Source organism: Quercus robur, chromosome 10 (genome assembly GCF_932294415.1).
Source record: "Quercus robur chromosome 10, dhQueRobu3.1, whole genome shotgun sequence".
In the NCBI taxonomy this organism is placed as follows: domain Eukaryota; kingdom Viridiplantae; phylum Streptophyta; class Magnoliopsida; order Fagales; family Fagaceae; genus Quercus; species Quercus robur.
In genome coordinates this window covers 49897333-49917232 of record NC_065543.1, presented here as the reverse complement: position 1 = coordinate 49917232, position 19900 = coordinate 49897333, and the positions used below count along the sequence as shown (strand labels likewise).

Genomic DNA, 19900 nt, shown 5'->3' with positions numbered 1-19900 from the left:
CTGCCACTTAAATTATACATACTCTATAAACTAACCTCTCTCTTTTGTCAAACCAAAGATAAAGAGTTTTTTTTGTTTGAAGAAAATGGCTACCGCAGCTGACAACAACAACAAAAACCCAGCTCTGGACCCGGATACGGATACTCCGAACGACCAGGGCCACGAGTTTGCTCAATTCGGAGCCGGGTGTTTCTGGAGCGTGGAGCTTGCGTTTCAGCGAGTGGCTGGAGTGGTGAAGACTGAGGTTGGGTATTCTCAGGGTCACGTGCCGGATCCGAATTACAAGCTGGTGTGCACCGGAACCACGAACCACGTGGAGGTGGTGCGGGTCCAGTTCGACCCGAAAGTTTGCCCGTACACCAATCTTTTCTCTCTCTTTTGGTCTCGCCATGATCCTACAACCCCCAATCGCCAGGTACAACGTTTATATCGTTTGATTCATTTCTCTTATCTTTTTTGTGGTGTATTTTTGGACAGTTGACTTTGGTGGGCCCCATTTTGGTTTTTTAGTGGGCTCCACACTTTCACTTTTCTATTTAGTGTTGTTGTTTTAAATCAAATGTTATTATGAATTAAATGTGAAATTCTATCATATGTGAAAAAAAAAAAAAAAAAAAAAAAGGTTGGTTTTAAACAAATATTTAGAATTTTTTTTATCAAAATTTTCAGAATTTATTTTTTCACTAACTGATTGCGATATTGTATAGTTGGTTGTGGGTTATGCATACTAAAGGTGTTTTTTGGTTCATGAGAAAAATAATATTGCTCTAATTATACGTTATTAAATTAACAAGGTAAAAAAAAAAAAAAAGTGATAAAATATTAAAAATTGTGCCCTTTGTATTTATCTTTTTTTCTTTTTTTTTTTTTCATTTATTAATTTGAGAGTATTTGAATCAGGATGTTAAAAGATGTCCAATTTATTATTACTTTTAAGTCCAATATTGTGTTTGGAAGTCCTTGATTGAATTAGTGGCGAGTTCTTAGTGGCACAACAATTTTCACATATTGAAAGTTGTAAGTGGTGAAAATAAAATGATAGGTTCATGTTTCTACCACTCATGTCACCATGTGACAAAATTGTGGCAAAATTGTGGAATTAGTTGTGATATTAGACTTACTCCCTTGGATTTAGAGCAATAGATGTGAATGATAGTGAATTTTTTGGACATTGCTGTATGTTGTTTGGTGCAACATTGCATAATGCTGGGTGAGATTATAAATGAGGATTATATTTATATACAAGGTAGGAAATTAGGACCAGAATTGAGAGCTCATAGTACTGAAACTTGGTGGCCAACTGGCCATTGGTTTTCTTGTAATCTTTTTTGTTAATCATATGAAAGGTGGTTCTCTTAATCACTCAAAAAAAAAAAGAGAGAGAATTAAGGAGGTAATAGAGAGAGTGATTTTGGATATAATAGAATGGCGAAAAATAATATATCTAATCAACTATGACTAGTTTGTTTGAGGATCCATTCTTGATCCTAAAATTTGGGATTAAGGCTTGGTTGTTGTTGTTATTATTATTGATTATTGTATAAGAAAGGTAATTCAAATTGATATTGATAGCAGTAGGATAAACGTAGTGGGAACACAATTTTTGGTGTGAGGAGTGAAATGTCAAAATAAAAAAAGATTTTTTTGTTAAATGCTTACAATCTGTAGCTTGGTCAACTAAATCGTTAAAGAATGCTTATTCATGGAAATATTATAGTAGTCATATTTAACTAAGAGTGATGAACATAACTATGAGGTGGTTTGATTTGGTCTAAGTTGAATGTTCTAGATAGATGAGGGAGGTCAAAAGAACGTGTATTGAATTTCAAATCCTAGAGAAAAGACTAATTCCTAGCACAAAATAGAGCAATTAGATTTAATTTATGCAGTAGATTCAATCTTGTTGGATATATGATTCAGTCAACTGTCAAGTTGTGTTCCTTGAATTAAGAATCTTATTTTTGGTGTTTGATTGTTTCACTATGAACTCACTCAGTCACCAACTTAATATTTAAGTTAAACATAGTTGCAAAGATCTTGGGGGTTGTAAACAATGAGATGAGGAATTACAAACCAAAAGGTTAAGAATCTTGATTAGATTTTTGAGGATTCACAGCCGACCCCCAAGTTTTGAGACTAAGGCTTGACTGTTGTTGAGGGACCATGAGGCTTCGAGTAAACATGAAAATGAAGGGTTTTCCTGTACTCAGGATTGTAATCAGGTCCCTGATAGTTTTCCTACTACTCATTGGAGAAAGTAGACTTAGTCTGCAGGAACCCTGAAGTTCACACATCATCTGAAACTATAAAGGAGAATAGGCATGATTCCACTGCAGGCTTCTGTCAAAGTAGAACAATTCAACTCTGTAAAACGGCCCTTTTACTCTAATTATTGCAATTCTGAGATTCTATAACCTTGCCAACCAACAAGCCCTAGCTAGGCTCAGTGTTGGAGCCTTGTAACAGCCCATCCAACCAAAGTCATTTTGAGATTTCATTTCTCTTCCTTAAGATGGACCAAATGATAAAGGCTTTGACATGGTTGTTTACCTGATATTTTAAGGACATTTTTTCTGGATGTAATTATAAAATATGTACTGAAGAAGTAACCAAGCATTTCAAGTTTTCAACGTGAATCACATGTGTCAGGGTGGTGATGTGGGCTCACAATATCGATCTGGAATATACTACTACAATGAGACCCAGGCTCGATTAGCTCAGGAATCAAAGGAAGCTAAGCAGTTGGAATTGAAGGACAAGACGATTGTGACAGAAATTCTTCCCGCAAAGAAGTTTTACAGAGCTGAGGAGTATCATCAACAATATCTGGAGAAGGGAGGACGCGGAGGCGCAAAACAATCTGCTGAAAAGGGCTGCAATGACCCCATCAGATGCTATGGTTGACAAATAATGTTTGATGCTATGGTCAAAATCCTATGTTGGAGTTCTTGCTTCGAACATCTGGTTTGGTTTCTAAAATGCTGCCAAATATTGGTATTGTACTTTACCCTTTTTATATATTGAACACATTGTGTTATATGTTGAATGCATTATAGTTTACCAATAAAAAACGGATTCTAGTAATATTAGTATTTGTGTTTTCTTGGAGTTTTGTTATGTCAATTAATGATTACTCATTTAAGAATTGAATTTGATAATCAATTTATTTGTATGGATGTGCTGTATTGTTTGCCTATATTAATGATTCTAATTATCCCCTCAGCTGGAGACTTCTGACCTTGTTGCAAGTAGATGTTTTTGGATTGCTAGAAAATATAATTTGAAAGATATAACTTTTATTCACACACCCAAACAGGTCTCAATTTTTGTATTAACATCTAATCTCTAAAACATTATTTGTTTCTGAAACCATGAAGCATGCAACTTCTAACACGCAAGAAGAAAGGAAACCACAGCTGAAGGCGAGCAAAGTTGAAGTGAACGGTGAATATTGTTTAGAGTTCGTCTTTAGGATATGATGAAGGTCCTAGTGGATTAGTTGAGGAGTTCTTGATGGGATATGAAGCCTCCATTGCTATACCACAGAGTCCCTCCTTATCAGAGATGCCACGCTCCATCCGTATGTAACCCTTCTCCCCCCATTTAGGTCCCCAAGAATTCTTCACTATCCAGTACTTGGTTCCATCTAGGGTTGTTCCATAGCCCACAATAGCAACTCCATGATCAAGCTCTGTGCCACATTTTCCATTAAACACCCCCTGTGTTCATGCACAACCAAATTAAGATAAAAACTCAGTAAATTCTCTAATAATTAGCAAGTTATTGCCTTGAGCTCAAGAAAATATTTTATTTTGATCTTGCTTTTCCCTTTTACTATCTTGAAAACACATTTGGTGGCTGCAACTTTAAGGTCCTAGCTACTTTCCACAAATTTTATGTCACATTAGATTATCATATGGTATACCTCTGAGTAGAATTGGAAATCGGAACCCCCAGCCTCTATGGCAACAGATACAGGTTGATTTGCGACTGCTTTAAGTAATGCGTCCTCATCATTAGCAGGCACATGTTCATGTCCATCTATTGACACTGATGGAGAATTTACCTGTCAAAGCAATAGGCTTTATCTACATAGTTCTCAATCCATAGTAAAGGACAGTATAAATTAATAAACAGAATTTAGTTCAAGTTGAGCACAACTTTATATATACCTTGGATGTATCACAAGTTCCATCTTTTGCATGATAAGGGTAGTTATTTTCTGTTGATATGCCCCCCTTTCGCTTGATGAATTCGAAAGCATAATGCATTAGCCCTCCATTACAGCCATGATTGTGTTTAGTGTCACAGTCTACCAACTCTTGCTCAGACAAAGAAACTAGCTCATTGGTCTTGATTTGATTAATACCCTCAACTGCTACAATGGTTGAAAATGCCCAGCAACTACCTGTATAACCAACAACCAGTCAGATCAAAGTATTATGTCACTAGAAGGAAAGGTCACTATGTTATCCCATTTAAATGTTCTATGAATGCATGCATCTACATGGAATTAATGAATTTGACAAGAATTGCACTTCAAGGTTGATGTGGATTATGGTGTGGCGTAATTGGCAAAATAATGAACTTGAAAAGATTAAACAACGTAGTTTTGAATAGAAAAACTATATATAAGTTGAGGTGATATCTAATGGTTGCCTTAGTAATGGACATAGAAGGATTCATTTTAAACGCCATATAGCATGAAGGAGAAAAATCTAAAATTTTATACTTAAAAAGGAATAAAATCAATATAACTCCAAGCTTAAATGGTGAAATTTAAGAAAAAATAATAAAATGAAAGACTTGGGTAAGGCTCGTAACAAATGAACAAGATTTTCCTTACCACAATGGCGTTGATTCTTCACACTAGTCACAGCACCTTTCAACCTCCAATCAACAGAAGCTGGAACACTGTCCTCCCTCTCATACATGAAGCTCCCACTTCCACGTGGCGTTCCTCGGAACGTCATGTGGTGCTTAATCTTTGAGCCAGCATAAATGCTCCTAAACTCATGGTTAGTCATGTCAGCAAAGCTGTTCAGTTTCAGCTTGTAAGGCTTATCCATCTTGTTGGTGTTATGAACATGCATTACATTTTCCTTGAACACATTGAAGCGCTTGTGCTTCTCATCAAGACTCCTGGAGATTGTGTGGTGGCTCCTCCACCTCTCATACAAATCCCATAAACTTTCCTCAGACGCCAAATCGTTCTCATGAAAATCAAAACCCTTAGTGACCCCAAGAACCAAAGCAAGTAAGACAGCAACACAAAAGAACCTCATTTTCATTTGCTAGCTAGGATTCAACACAAGATGGGAAATGGAGACCTTGGAGCTGCTTTATATAGAGTAATGAAATAAATTAAAGAAACAATGTATAATAAATGGAGAAGTTACAGGTTGCTTATGGGCATCAACAATTTCTAATAATGAAGAAGAAGAACAAAATGGGGTTTGAGTGTTATTGAGAAGATGATGACTGAGATTGGTTCATCTTATATAAGTGAGCTATTTCACACATGCCTTTAGGAGTAGGAGGGAAGGTTTTTCTGGTAATTAGGGGTTAAATGGAAAAAGCTGTGTGTGCTTGATAGCTTTACATGCCATACAAGTTGTGTGTGCTTGATAGCTTTACATGCCATACAAGTTATAATGTAAAGATGTGCGAGAGAGACACGATGAGCCACGATTTATTGCAAGTGCGAATTAAAGTACATATAACTGCTTTGCTTTTTATCTTTTAACTGAAATCCAAGTGCTCTTAAATGGTTTTGATAGAATTATAGATCTTAAAAGTAACTGAATGAAAATGTGCAAGTGCAACTATGCAATTAATCCTTTTGTTAGACCATTCCTTTTGCAGTTTGATCTTTGAATTGATAATAAACATTTAAAAAAAAAAAAAAGAAAGAAAAGGAAGGGAGAGGGGGGAAATTTTAGAACATGGAATTACATTATATCACATACACTTTTGCTAATGTGATGAGCTTTAACTTCTTCTTTTTTTTCTTTTTCTTTTTAAAATTTTTTGTGATAGTTACAATATGCTGCAAACTCTACAACTCGAATCATTTTTCCCCTTTTTCCCTAGACCTATAAACGCACTTTATGCTAGTGATGAGCTTAACTAAAATTGAAAAGTTAATTTACCCACCATATAGCATTAATGGAATACTTAATAAATAATCTGCATCCCTTTTTTTTTTTTTTAATACAAGATAAATTTTTTACTCTAACCTAATTTAAGTATATATGTATGTGAAACTCTCTCTTGGAGACTTAAATCTCGGGTCTTGCCCCTCACACCCCACAAGTATTTATACTTGTGGAGTGATCATTGCACCAAGGGTTTGCAGTGGTAATGCATTCCTAATATTGTTGTTAGTACCCTTTTTTTTTTTTGTTAAAAAAAAAAAAACTTGTTCTTCGGATTAATGGATTGCTGCTTTGCTTCTTGTTACCCATTTGAGTAAGACATTTGAGAGATGGCTAATAAATAATAATTAAGTTGCTTGGTTTTATTTTGTATATATTTATCTACATATATATCATTTGTTGCATTTCAGAAAGTTCGATTTTTGTTGCGTAGTCAATTATTTCCCGGTCTAGATTGTCATGATTTGTTGGGAAGCCGAAATGAATGGCAAGAATCTAAAACTTTAGAAGGCCATAAAATAATCGTTTATGGAGTTTTCGATTGGCTAAAGCGTTACAGAGTCTAAGGTATTGCTTGCAGGACACAATAGCGTGGTGTATTGGGCATTGTTCACTTCTATAGTTAGAAGTTAGAACACACATGGGAGAGATCTTATATTACATGTATGACGTATCGTACTTGTTTCTTGCAAGTGACAAAATGACCTTCAATTGGAGAGAATATGAGTAAGTAGCATATAATATCTTTGGGTGGGGTAAAAAAAATTTAACTTGTAATTGCTACATATTAAGAAAACAAGAATATGGGTGTTTTCACTGTTTTATACAGAACAGCATAGCCAACATGGTAGATATCAAGCTCAATACTCCAACATGAAGTAAAGCATGTCACTCCATGTGTTTTTCTAGTGATTTACAATAAAGTGGGCAGGTGATGTGACTTATTTGCCTTCATGAAGCTTTGGCTAAAGCCAATCAGTTGTCATTGAAATCCAAATACATATTAAGGGGTGCAATAATTGTATCAAACCTATAATAAGTAGGGTATAGTCCAAATTAATAATCCATTCTGCAGTTTGACTTTGAACAATGACATGAGGTATTTTTTTTTTAATAAATAATATCACTTACATAATTAGAAAAGGCAATAAAATTCACTCCTCTCCCATACTCTGATACTCTGATACTCATAACACTAAAATTCACTCCTAGGCTAGTGATTCATAAAACCATTTAGATTTATATCTTATAGCTTTTCTGGTGATTTGATATAATTATTGTGTATTATTTGTATTGACTTTAGAGCGAAGTATCTCAACTATGGGGATTAGCAAGTGGAGGAGAAAATCAGGACAATGGTACTTTGGCATTAGATGAGAAGTATTTACCATTCTTTCTAATCTTTTGGCTTGTAATTGTTGATTAGTAAGAAGTTGTATTGTGTTGTCAGAAAAGAAAAAGAAAAAAAAAATGAAATCAGTTAGCAGGGACGGAGTCAGAGCCTTGAGTTAAGGGGGGCAGTTTTACTGTTGGCTGTGTACAATGATTTCAATCTTTGACTGCTACTACTTAGTTGCTAAGGTTTTTTTTTTTTTTTTTTTTTTTTTTTTTTTTTTTTTTTTGTGTGCATCGGTAAGAACAAAACTATTTTTGTTTAGAATTTTGTAAATAACAGGGTTGTTTATTTTAAATAAAATTGGTTAATTGAACTTAATTTTTTTTTTTTTTAAGTTTTACTATTGGTAATTTTTGTTGTTGAGCTATTTTTTTGCGCTTGTATATTTTGTTTTAGATTTTAGATCTATAAATTTTTTTTATAATCACTAAAATAAGGAAAATACTAGTGTTACAAACTCTTTTTATAAATTATTGATGTAATAAGTGGTTACTAGTAAGTAAAAATATTATGTGAGTGGTGGGTCCATGTGAATCAATAAAAATTTGCTACTAAAACAGTTTGTAAAAATGTTGTAAAAAAGTTTGTGAGTATAGCATTACTCTTAAAAAAATCAATGATATTGTTTAAGGAAAAAAATGTAATTTTATAGAACAAAATTGCTAAAATTAGTATACACACATATATAATAATAATATTTTTTAAAAAAAATTTAGGGTGGGCAAAGCTAGCTATGTCCCTGAACCCTCAACCTTAAGATATAACAATCATGTATCTCTCGTTCTGCATATGTATATGAGACTATGAGAGATCAAACGCAAACAAAAGAATAGTATTTATTATACACATTTCAGAACAATTTTTGTGAGTGTCTAAAAAGAGTGTGCAACAAAGTGTATGAAACAGGAATTTCCCAAAACATCCACTCCAATCAGCACGGCATAGTAGAGGTTAAAGTGGGGCATCCGTTCAAGGAGAAATGGTGCCTATTGCTGTAGTAATTCAAGCACTAGGTGCCACCTCTCCTGCGACAGGAGCTCCACTGCAACCTCATATCTCTTTCCCAGCTCACTTGATCATCATCTTAATTTGCGTATACATGTACTTACAAGAAGTTGAAGGGATTCATGTCACAGAAGGATGGCCCTAGCTGAGCTTTTGCTTGTATAACCTAGCATGGGCCATCTCTCCTGCGACAGGAATCCCTCAACCTCTTTTCTTTTCTTCCTTTGCTTCCTATTTCCATGCCTCTCATCATACCTTATAACCTTCATTTTATAGACCAAAATCTGGGCTCTTTCTCTGTCCCGTCATGTAATAATTATATACAATGAAATTACTCCTATATTGCACTGAAGTTGCTTACATTTTGGTCAAAGTTCAAAGTCTTAGAATTTTTCTACTTCACATTTGAAACTTGCTGATAATTCCTTTAGCTTCCTCTTTAAGATAACTCTCCTAATACCTTGTAAACCCCACGAAATCTATAGACCAAAACTATCTATTTTCATGGAATATATTACAATGAAATTACTAGTGCAATGCAATGAAGATTACAGGGGCTTTTGCCGTCAATAAATTGGGTGGGAACGGTCATAAAGCATGGTCAATATTCATTGTTATACAATTTCTAGTTCAAACACGAATTTTACTGGTAATTAAGTTTGATTTGCTGAGTAAGTTGGCGTTGGAGACTAGTTGATTTGGAAGAGACCGTGGAACTCGATGCTTTCAGTTTGGCCGTAACGTTCTCTTCTTCTTCTTCTTCTTACTCTTGACTTTTTAATGGATTTATAGCTAGCTGCTCACTATTAGAATTATTTGACACAATGTTGTAGGCTGTCTAGGTTGTGAATAGAGGCATGAGGTGCCAAAAAGTATTAGATTATGTACTCAAATTATAGTTGAGTGGTTTTGTGCAAACATGTGATCTCCTTTTTTTTCCCAGATGGTTTTTGCCCTTTTCGGCCATTTTTTGATCGGGTAAAGACCCAACAAACAAACCCAACTTTTTTGATTCTGAGTCTGACTGACCTTTGATAATGAGAAAATTATCCTTTTACTGAAGGTATTAAAAATTTAAAAGCCCTTTCACTAAGGATTATTTGGGCTAAGTCTGTTAGTGTAGGCTTATCACTAAGTAGGTAATAAAAGTGGTTAGATCTATGTTGGATTTGTTAAGATGGAATTTTAACATTGGCCGAAGACCCTGGCCCATGGGTTAATGAGTCAAACCTCATTCTCCATGGTTGGGTAGCCAATAATATAAATATTGAAAAAAAAAAAAAAAAAAAAGGATTATTTAGTCTAGTTCTAAAAATATGGTAACTTTTAGAAAGGTACACCGCTTATACTGCTTAAGCATCTGAAAATTTGCACCACTAAAGATATCATGCCTCAAGGCTTCAGAGGTGCCTTGCCTCGCCCATGCGCCAAGGTGAGCACCTGGCTCGCATTTTAATTTTCACAACGCTGGTTGCGTTAGCACGTTTAAATCGTCATTTTTTGGGTGTAAAATTGTAAATTAGGCCAAACAAAGAGTGGATGAGATTCAAGGTCTAAAAATGTGGCTAGGATTTTGAGAAGTTTAAGGAAGTTAGGGTCCGTTTGAATACAACTTATTTTGCTGAAAACTGAAAACTAAAATACTGTAACAAAATAATTTTTAAATGTATAAAAAAGTACTGTTCACTCTTTTTTCACTCTTTTTTCACTGTTCATATACCTTGGTATACTGTTCATGAGATCATGAACAGTACACCAAGCATTGGTCTTAAAAAAAAAAAAAACTGCAAATGTGGGTTTGGAAACACGGATCCAAACCCACGCTAGATGTAGTCAAATGCAGCTGAAGGCTTGCTGTTAGCTTTATGAAGCTTGAATTCTTCTGTTTCATTCAACATTTTATTTGTTCTTCACTTTTAATTCATTACATTTTCAAGACTAGAGTCATAGACTCATAGAAACTAGAGAAATAAAGAAGAAGTAGATAGAATCTTCTGCCTAGGAGAATTAAAATATGTATGGCTAGAGGAAGCACTTGTTGAGATTAACATGGTTTTAAAAATTGAAATGATCAAATAACAGAAATCAGGTCCGATCCTCAATTTTGTCAGACCGGTTTAAGGTTAGTCTGGTCTGATTTTTAAAATAATGGAAATGGGCGCTATCATTCATCATGATATGACACCTTAAGTTTATTAATGAAATTCCAATCAATCTTTCATAAATAAAAAAGACCAAACCTCTCATTCATCATCTCTTGTTGCTACCATTAACCATGGCATGGTTGTTACTTTAGTGTTTTTCCTATTTCTTTTGTTGAGAGCGACATGTCTTATGTGTACTTTATACGGATTAGTGTTTATAAATGCAAGATATTTTTCATTAAAAAAAAAAAAAAAGTTGTCAAGAAGGATAAAATCAAGTTTTAAAAATTCCTATCATGTAGATAGCTAAGATAGGGTAAGATCCCTTCCCATGAAACCAATATTCTTGTAGGGTAAGACATTTGATATTTAAAAATTAAATAAATATCAAGAAAATCTAACTAAAAAAAAAAAAAGGAATTGAAGGATTTAATTGAAGAAGATTATTTTTCCTGGGGAATACAGCCAAACATAGTGTTTATCTCACCATATAGTACTCTACTTATTGGATAAAGTTTAATTTGGTGTTAAATTATTAATTGTGTCAATTTAATTCCTCAACTTCAAAATCAAGTCAAATTTATCTCCCGTTTAAATTTTAGAGTAATTATTAATTAGTATGGCAAGTGGAGCAAACATTGAAATGCTAATGGAAATTGTAAAATTTTCAAAATAAGTGAATTTCAACTATTAATTCTATTTAAATTCAAATGGAAAGGAGAGATCTCAAAAGTTAATGAATTAAATTGACATAATTAATAGTTGAGGGACCAAATTGAACTCGCTATGTTTTTGAAACTTGCATGAGTTTATTATTTTTGTTGTAATTTTTAAAAAGATTTATCCTAAGTTTGCTTTATTGATTCCCTATTATGGTTCATACGGTAAAGATCAGTAGATTTTATGTTGATATTGATTTTTTTTTTTTTTTTTTGGCATTTAACTGATGTTAGTGGAAGAATAATGTTTTTTTTTTTTTTTTTTTTCCTTTCTGTGATAAATATGGTAATATTTAAACATCTAGCTATCACTTTACAATGATTTCTCTTATCATAGGTTAAGATATCAATTGATTTTTTTTTTTTTTTTTTTTTTTTGAGAATCAATATCAATTGATTTTTGGTGTAGGTGTAGTTAAAACTTAAAACTCTAAAACTCATATTACATCATATTTTATTTGTTGAGCCAATTGGAACCAAGAAGAATCATGTTAAATTTTTAAATCCAAATTTTGGTGGGTTTTAGTTAATTCAACTAGTAAAATTTCTGATAGTTGAATAAGAGATTTAGGGTACAATCCCTGCCACACCAAAAACCGACTAATGTCTTGATCTGACAATAAAAGAACTACCATAAGGAACAAAAGGAAACTCAACAAATTTTATATCCAAATTTTGATACCCGATGTCCTGAGTAGCAAAATGGTAATAATTTAAAAGTTAAATGGAAAGGTATCTGTGCCTTGAGAAAAATTAATGGCTTTATTATCAAATGTTTAGTGGGCTGGGCTGGCAACCTCCTATACAGCAGACTAGACTTATTCGGTATAGTAAATTGGGCTGGGCCGACCATCGCTCGATGAAATTAAGATCGGTTGTTCTGTTCATGAATCATGCGAGTTCTACTTCGACTCTGCAAAGGATTCAGTTTTAAACCCCAACTCCGAATTTGAATAGGATTTGTCAAAAATACCAAGTATAAAAATAGGGGTTTGCTTTCTCAGCCAAAAGCCAAAAATTTCAAACTCAAAAATCACAATTCATTAGCATTACCATTCAGTTTTTCTCTCTCTGCGAAAACTAAGTAAAGTTTAGAAGGCCAGAGCAGAGTGCAACCTGGATCTACAGGTTTAGTCTTTCTCAAAAGCAACCCAAATGTTATAATTTTTGTTTTTGGTTGTTTGTCTGTGTTTCTTCAAGTTCTGTTATTTGTTATTAGATTGCTTAAAATTTTAGCCACTTTATTTATCTATACCATTATTTAAGAGATTATTCTCATTTTTTTGAATTCAAAAATACCTCAACACCCTCTATGTTTATGCAGAAATAAAAGTAAAGGATAATTAAGTAAAAATATAACTCTTTACTCCTACTAAAACATTGCCTAAAAAGTAAGTCCCTTCTTCTGTTGATTTTTAAATTATTTTATTTATTTATAAATTACATTCTTAAAATAAAAAATATATATATAAAAAATAAAGACTTTTTTTTGGGCTATAAAATAGGATGACTAAGCTTAACGTTTTCACTATTAAAAAAAAAAAAAAAGCCTCAGCACTCGTATGAAGTGCATTTGATGAGACTAGTTTTTGTTTAAAATTGTTCGTATAACTGTCTGAGATTTACTCATGAAAGTTACATAATAGAGTAGGAAGTTAAAGTCTTTGCTAATATATGTTAAAATTTTTGTCACGCTGATTAGTAAAGATTTTAGTGTTCCATCTTTTGTAATGTTGGTCTCACATGCTAGGTTGTAATATTAGTGCTTGGTTAGAACTTAGAAGACTTACCTTCATGTTTTACTGCTGTTTTAGCAGATGGTGTACAGTCTGTTTAGTTTATGGATTAAATTTCTAATCTTTTCTTCAAAAAAAATTTAAAAAAATAAAAAATAAAGCTCCGTTTTGGTATAGTTTTCTAAGATTTATTATCTAAAAGTTACTTGAAAAAGTTATATAGTCTTTGCTAACATGTGTTTACATTGTCATGCTCAGTGTGATGAGACAAACAGTTTCTGCAGCATGGATCGGTCAAGTGAATTGCCAGATGAAATTACTATCTACATTCTGTCATTTTTGAAATTGAAAGAAGCAGCAAGGATTAGTGTCCTCTCTAGAAGGTACCGGGGACATCTGTGGAAATTTGCGTCCAGTAGCTTGGACTTTGATGATTCATCGTTACAATATCTCAGGAAGAAGAGCTTTTTTAAAACTTTACCTGGAATTGACAGGGATAGGTATGTCGGTTGGGTAAATCACGTATTGCGATTGCATCAAGCTCATTCCATAGATGGGTTTAAAGTTTGTTTTCCTCTGGATGAGTAGTATAACAAATTGGATATGGACAATTGGATACTTTTTTCACTGAGAAAGAATGTGAAAAGGCTTTCATTGGATTTCAACCCTATTTTTCAGAAGGTTTATAGGGGATATTACACTCTTCCTACTCAGATTCCTCATGGTTATAGCCTTGATTCCCTAACAAACCTCTGTTTGAGTTATGTGGAAGTGACCGGAAAAGTTCTTAATTATATTTTATCTAATTGTCCATATATTGAAGCATTACACGTGGACTCCTCAGCATCTTTAGTGAATTTAAAGCCTTCTAGGCCTTTGCTCAAACTAAAGCACTTAGAGATATTACATTGCGGCTATTGAGATTTCCGCTGTAAATCTTGTTTCATTCAAATATTTTGGGCTTAAGATAAGGTTGTGTCTTGGGGATGTTCCCAATCTCGTTGATGTGTCTGTGGAAGGTCTGTATGCTAGCTATTTCGTGCAGAAATGTTGCCCTATTTCAAGTTATCTCTCTCAGCTGCAGACAATTGTACTAGACGTGTCTGTTGAGGTTAGTGATAAAAACACTTATAAACAAACACTCATGATTGTTAACTCCATTGTGCTTTTTTCTTCTTCTTTTTTCCCAAACATCAATGTTTGTTTATATGAATGTGCTCATTTTTCTTGGTTTAATTTTTCAGAGGTTCCCTAAATTTCCAAAGTAAAGAAACCTCAGGCAATTAACATTGATTGTATCTTCATATCTTGCCAACAGTCTCCTTTGTTGCACTTCCACGCTGAAGGCATCTCCCTTTTTGCATAAATTTACACTTGAGGTAAATATTGTTATTATTTTATTATTTATAATTTTAGAGTTATGGAATTTATTGTTCAGAGATTTTTATGAGGTTTATTTGCACTTGAGCTTAGCACTTCGCTGTCTTTTTCTTCACATTTTGTAAAGCATATTTGCTGAAATGTTTTTGTACTTGGACAAGCTAAGCTATTGGATGGTAAATAACTTCCAATTAAAAAAAAAAAAAAAAAAAACAAGAGTATGATGGATCTTTGAAATATTAATCTAATAAAAATTTGTTTAGTGGTGTAACTTAACCAAAGAGTCTGGTGGTAGCTTGCTACGGATCTTATATGCGTTTGTGTGTGTGTGTTCTTCCACCCTTATTGTGTCTATTGTGATGCATCTTCGGTTGAAGTACAATTATTTAACTCTGTCTACCTATCGGAGAAAGTCATGAATTTGGAGTGGAAATATTGAGGCTCAGTTGATTATTGCTCCTTTCTCATTTATTAGCCCTTTAATTATTATATAATTGTAAGAATCTTTCTTTGTCTTTATCTTTTATAGGGGTGTGCAAAAAACCGAGGAATTGAAAAAACCGGCCAAAACCGACCGAACCGTGTCCAAAATTTTAGTTCGGTTTTGGTGTAGTTCGGTTTCGGTTTGCAAAAATGAAAACCGAAATTTTCGGTTTCGGTTCAGAAAATAAAAGTCCCAACTGAACCGAAACCGACTGATATGTATTAAATATAACTATGTATATTTCAGGATGTGTACTGCTAGTCTAGTGGTAAGACATGCGTGTGACTTTACTTGGCCTAGGTTTGAACCTTGCTAAAAACATTTTAATTTTTACTTCCTTATAACACAAAACTATGTTATTTTATACCAACTTAAAACATTTAAAAAAAACCCTACTCTCTACATTTCACTTTAGCCGCCTCAGCCCTTAGTGCCTCCTGCCCTCACCCTTACCCTCATTCTTTTCTTTTCTTCTCTTTGCATTCCATCTTCCATGCCTCTCTCTGCGCCGACGCTCTCTCTCTCTCTCACAATCCGTGGCTCCGTAATGTGCAAAGTTGAAGTAGAAAAAGAATGGTGAACCCACAAACAGATAGAGCTTCTCAAATGTGTTGGCCTGGCAAGGATTCCAATCTTTGATGATGTTGCCGGCGACATCCAGGAGCCACGGTGACCCTCTCTCTCTCTTTAATTTCTCCATAATTTCCTCTCTCTTTTCTATATTTTAGGTTTGTTTAATATTGAATCAATGCTGTTTTTACAATTTTTATGTGCAAATAAAGTTAGGGTTTTGAAAAAACCCATGTGCTTGGTTGTTTATATTCTGGGTTTGTTTATTTTTTCAATTTCCTCTCTTTTTTATATTCTGGGTTTGTTTTGTTTTGTTTTGTTTTTTTTTTTTTTTTTTTTATTTATTTATTTGCTTTCTTAGAAAATAAATGACAAGGAAACTGAAAAAAGCCACTGAAATCCAACCAAAACTGATTTGATTCCAATTACTTCGGTCAGTTTCGATTGAGAATTTCACAAACCGAAAATTTTAGTTTCGGTCAGCCAACACTTAGAAAATCGACCGAAACCAAACCGACACACCCCTAAGATTTTCTTTAAATATTTCTAACTTTGAATTTCCCCACAAGTCAAACTGGTGCTTGTTGTAGACTAAATTTCTTTGTGATTTAAGATATATTTGTCATTATTTGAAAACAAGTTAAATGTTCTAATGTTTTATGCAAAACTAATTAAGTACACAATGAAGTTGCTAGTTGTGGATCACAAAATCTCTCTCCCTTGTATTTTTTGAGCATTCACTGCAAATAAAATCAGTCCATTCTTTATTGTAGGGGTGTGTCGGTTCGGTTTCGGTCGGTTTTCTAAGTGTTGGCCAATCGAAATTGAAATTTTCAATTTGTGAAATTCTCAACCGAAACCGACTGAAGTAATTGGAATCAAATCGGTTTTGGTTGGATTTCAGTTTCAATTGGTTTCGGTGGGTTTTTTCGATTTCCTTGTCATTTATTTTCTAAGAAAGCAAACAAAGAAAAAAAAAAAAAAAAAAAACTCAGAATATAAAAAAGAGAGGAAATTGGAAAAATAAACAAACCCAGAATATAAACAACCAAGCACATGGGTTTTTTCAAAACCCTAACTTTATTTGCACATAAAAATTGAAAAAACAGCATTGATTCAATATTAAACAAACCCAGAATATAGAAAAGAGAGAGGAAATTATGAAGAAATTAAAGAGAGAGAGAAAGGGTCACCGTGGCTCGTGGATGACGCCGGTGACGTCATCAAAGACTAGAATCCTCGTCGGGCCAACACATTTGAGAAGCTTTGTCTGTCTGTGGGTTCACCATGCTTTTTCTACTTCAACTTTGCACATTACGAATTGTGAGAGAGAGAGAGAGGCATGGAAGATGGAAAGCGGAGAAAAGAAAAGAATGAGGGTGAAGGCGTGAGGCACTGAGGCTGAGGCGGCTGAAGTGAAATGTAGAGAGTAGGGTATTTTTTTAATGTTTTAAGTTGGTATAAAATGACTTAGTTTTGTGTTATAAGGAAGAAAAAATTAAAATGTTTTTAGCAAGGTTCGAACCTGGGCCAAGCATAGTCACACGCGTGTCTTACCACTAAACTAGCGGTACTCATCCTGAAATATGTATAGTTATATTTAATATATATCGGTCGGTTTCAGTTCGGTTGGGACTTTTATTTTCTAAACCGAAAATTTCGGTTTTCATTTTTGCAAACCGAAACCGAACCGAAATTTTGGACACAGTTTGGTTGGTTTTTTTGGTTCCTCGGTTTTTTGCACACCCCTATTTTATTGGATAAAATTCAGTATAAAAGATAAACATGATAACCCTATTTTTTACTTGTTAAAAAAATAAAAAAAAAATAAAAATAATAATAATAATAATAAAAAAAAAAAAAAAAAAACCCTACTTCAAGTGCTGTTTTGTTTTTTCTCAAAAAAAAAAAAGTGCTGTTTTGTTTTCAGTTTTTTTGTTACTTTTGTTGGGTGGAATGCGATAGGTGTAGATGCCTGTGGATTAGAAAAGCTAGTTTTGTCGATATGAGTAGCTCTAGCACTAGGCTTTCCAGATTGAAGCTGCAACTGATTGGCTCCTTAGACATTGGTAGAATGGGTTTTATTTAGAAAGAAGCCCATTTCAAGCGTTACAGAACCTACAAGGCTACAACAGTCTCAGCACAGGAGACAACCTACTTTTTTTTTTTTTTTTTTTTTTTTTTTTTTTTTTTTTTTTTTTTTAAGTAGGACTGTAGGAGACAACCTACTTCTATTAAACAAATAAGGAAAAATAATAAAGTAGTGGACCTATAATAAGTGCCAAGTCATTATTTCTCTGCTACTTTTAGCTATCGGTGATAATTGCTATTAGGGTTGTACACGGTGCGGTGCGGCCGGTTTTGGGAGGCTTTTTTGCACCGCACCCTACAGGGGCGGTTTCCCCTTATCCCTGACCGCACCTGACATATGGAGAAGTGGGAACCGGTCTACACAGGGTGCGGTGCACCATGCCGGTTCGGTGCGGTGCGTTCGGTTTAAAAAAAAAAAAAAAAAAACCACAACAAACAACCCATACAAAATCATCAAACAACCTAAACATTCATTAAAAAAACAAACAAACAAACATATTCACTATATTTCTCTAATACCCACAAAAAGATATCTCAAAGAAATTCACAATCATTCTAAAAAGTATAGCAAGACAAAGCATAGTTAGTAACCTAGATACTGAGCATCAAATGAATTCACATACCTAGTAGAAGAATGAGAAGCATAGTAGTCCTAAGCATTGACCATCAAAACATTCTCTATGAACTTCTAAAGAATAGTTAGGACAAAAAAGAAAGAGGAGAGGAAGACACTTAGAGAATGGTGGCATTGAGCAGCGGAGGACGGTGGCAGCGAGTGGCGGAGGCTGGGGAGAGAGAGAGGGGCTGTGACAAGAGAGAAAGGGAGAGTGAGGCGCTGTGGGCTGTGGTGAGAGAGAAGACGAGAGAGAGGAAGAGTGATATAAATGAGAAATTAGAAATTTAACCTAGGATAAAACGACGTCGTTCCATAATTTTGATTTTTTTTTTTAAAGTCCAAAACGACATCGTTTTAGAATCAAAAAGTTTAAAAAATAAAATACAAAAAGGGCATCGTTTTATATCAAATTACCCAACCCGTGTACTTCTTCCTCCTTCAAATTCAACGATGCCTCTCTAGCTCTCTCAGTCTCTCACTTTTAGTCTCCTCCATCGTCTTCTTCTTTAAGGCTCTCTCTATCCCACTGAAACGTAAATAAATAAATAAATATATATATATATATATAGGCGGTGCGGTGCGGTTCTCATCGGTGGGCAAAACTCACCACCGCTCCCCGCACCTGTTTGCTTCGGTTCTCGGTGAGGTGCGGTGAGGTGCGGTAATATCGGTGGCGGTCGGTGGCTGAACAGGCCTAATTGCTATACCAATATTCCAGTAGTTTTTTTAACATTCTATCTTTTAACTAGCATAAACACTGCTATTTCTTCCTTGTGACAGTCGATAGGGCTAGATAATGCCCTTGGCACAATAAAGGAGCAGAGGGCTAAATATCCACACCAATGCCTCAAGATGCTTGAATTGATTGGATTTGTGGGTGGTACACTTGACATGGAGCTTGCCCTAGACGTACTCAACAATGCTTTGTCATTGGAGACGATAATTATTGATACGCGAATTCCATTTGGGAAGCATATTAGTGATCCTGAGAAGAAATTAACTGCTATAGCTAGAGCCAGGCAACTAGAAACAACTTTACCACCAGGGATTAAAATGGTGATAGTGTAAATGTGTTGTGAAATATAAACCTTTATGTATTCATGGAGTAAGCTTAGGGTGAATGTAACTGTTAAGCTGTATTTTCTTTTCGTGTGTTACAAAAAAATCTTTAATTATTTGCTTTTTACGTATTTAAAAAAAAAAAAAAAATGAGTAACCAAATTTTTTAAAAGTTTAAAAAATAATTAAATCCTAAAAAATAACCAAGTGGAAAATGTGCAACAGTGCATGTAATCCTATTATTACACCATCCATTTTGCAGTTTGAATCATGAACAATGACATGGGGTATTTTTTTTTTTTTAATAAATAATATCACCTGTATAATAAGAAGTAGTAAAATTCACTCCTCTCCCAAAATACTAGTAACACATTGGTATTCATCTATTGGATAATGTTCTCTTTGTTAGTGTTACATCTACCAGGCTAGTGATTCATAAGACTATTCTGATTAATATCTAGCTTTTCTAGTGATTTGGAATAATTCTAGCGAGTATTATTTTGAATTAACTTTAGAGAGAAGTATCTCAACTATGGGGATTG

The 19900-nt window shown here is 34.1% G+C and overlaps 2 protein-coding genes and 1 long non-coding RNA gene across 3 annotated transcripts; 2 read left to right on the top strand and 1 right to left on the bottom strand.

Annotated features, from left to right (window-relative positions):
• On the top strand, positions 1-3089 carry LOC126701433 (peptide methionine sulfoxide reductase-like). The gene is made up of 2 exons (XM_050399522.1): positions 1-415; positions 2650-3089. The coding sequence occupies exons 1-2, from the start codon at positions 86-88 to the stop codon at positions 2902-2904; spliced, it is 585 nt and encodes a 194-aa protein (XP_050255479.1). The 5' UTR covers positions 1-85; the 3' UTR covers positions 2905-3089.
• A 187-nt stretch (positions 3090-3276) lies between these two features.
• LOC126701431 (vignain-like) lies at positions 3277-5487 on the bottom strand. Its single transcript, XM_050399521.1, has 4 exons — positions 4847-5487; positions 4173-4408; positions 3926-4066; positions 3277-3719 (listed from the first exon to the last, which is right to left on the bottom strand). The coding sequence occupies exons 1-4, from the start codon at positions 5289-5291 to the stop codon at positions 3456-3458; spliced, it is 1086 nt and encodes a 361-aa protein (XP_050255478.1). The 5' UTR covers positions 5292-5487; the 3' UTR covers positions 3277-3455.
• Positions 5488-13272: 7785 nt separating this feature from the next.
• LOC126702226 (uncharacterized) lies at positions 13273-19443 on the top strand. The gene is made up of 3 exons (XR_007647689.1): positions 13273-14269; positions 14403-14537; positions 19080-19443. It is a non-coding gene; the product is annotated as an uncharacterized LOC126702226 (long non-coding RNA).
• Positions 19444-19900: the final 457 nt, after the last annotated feature.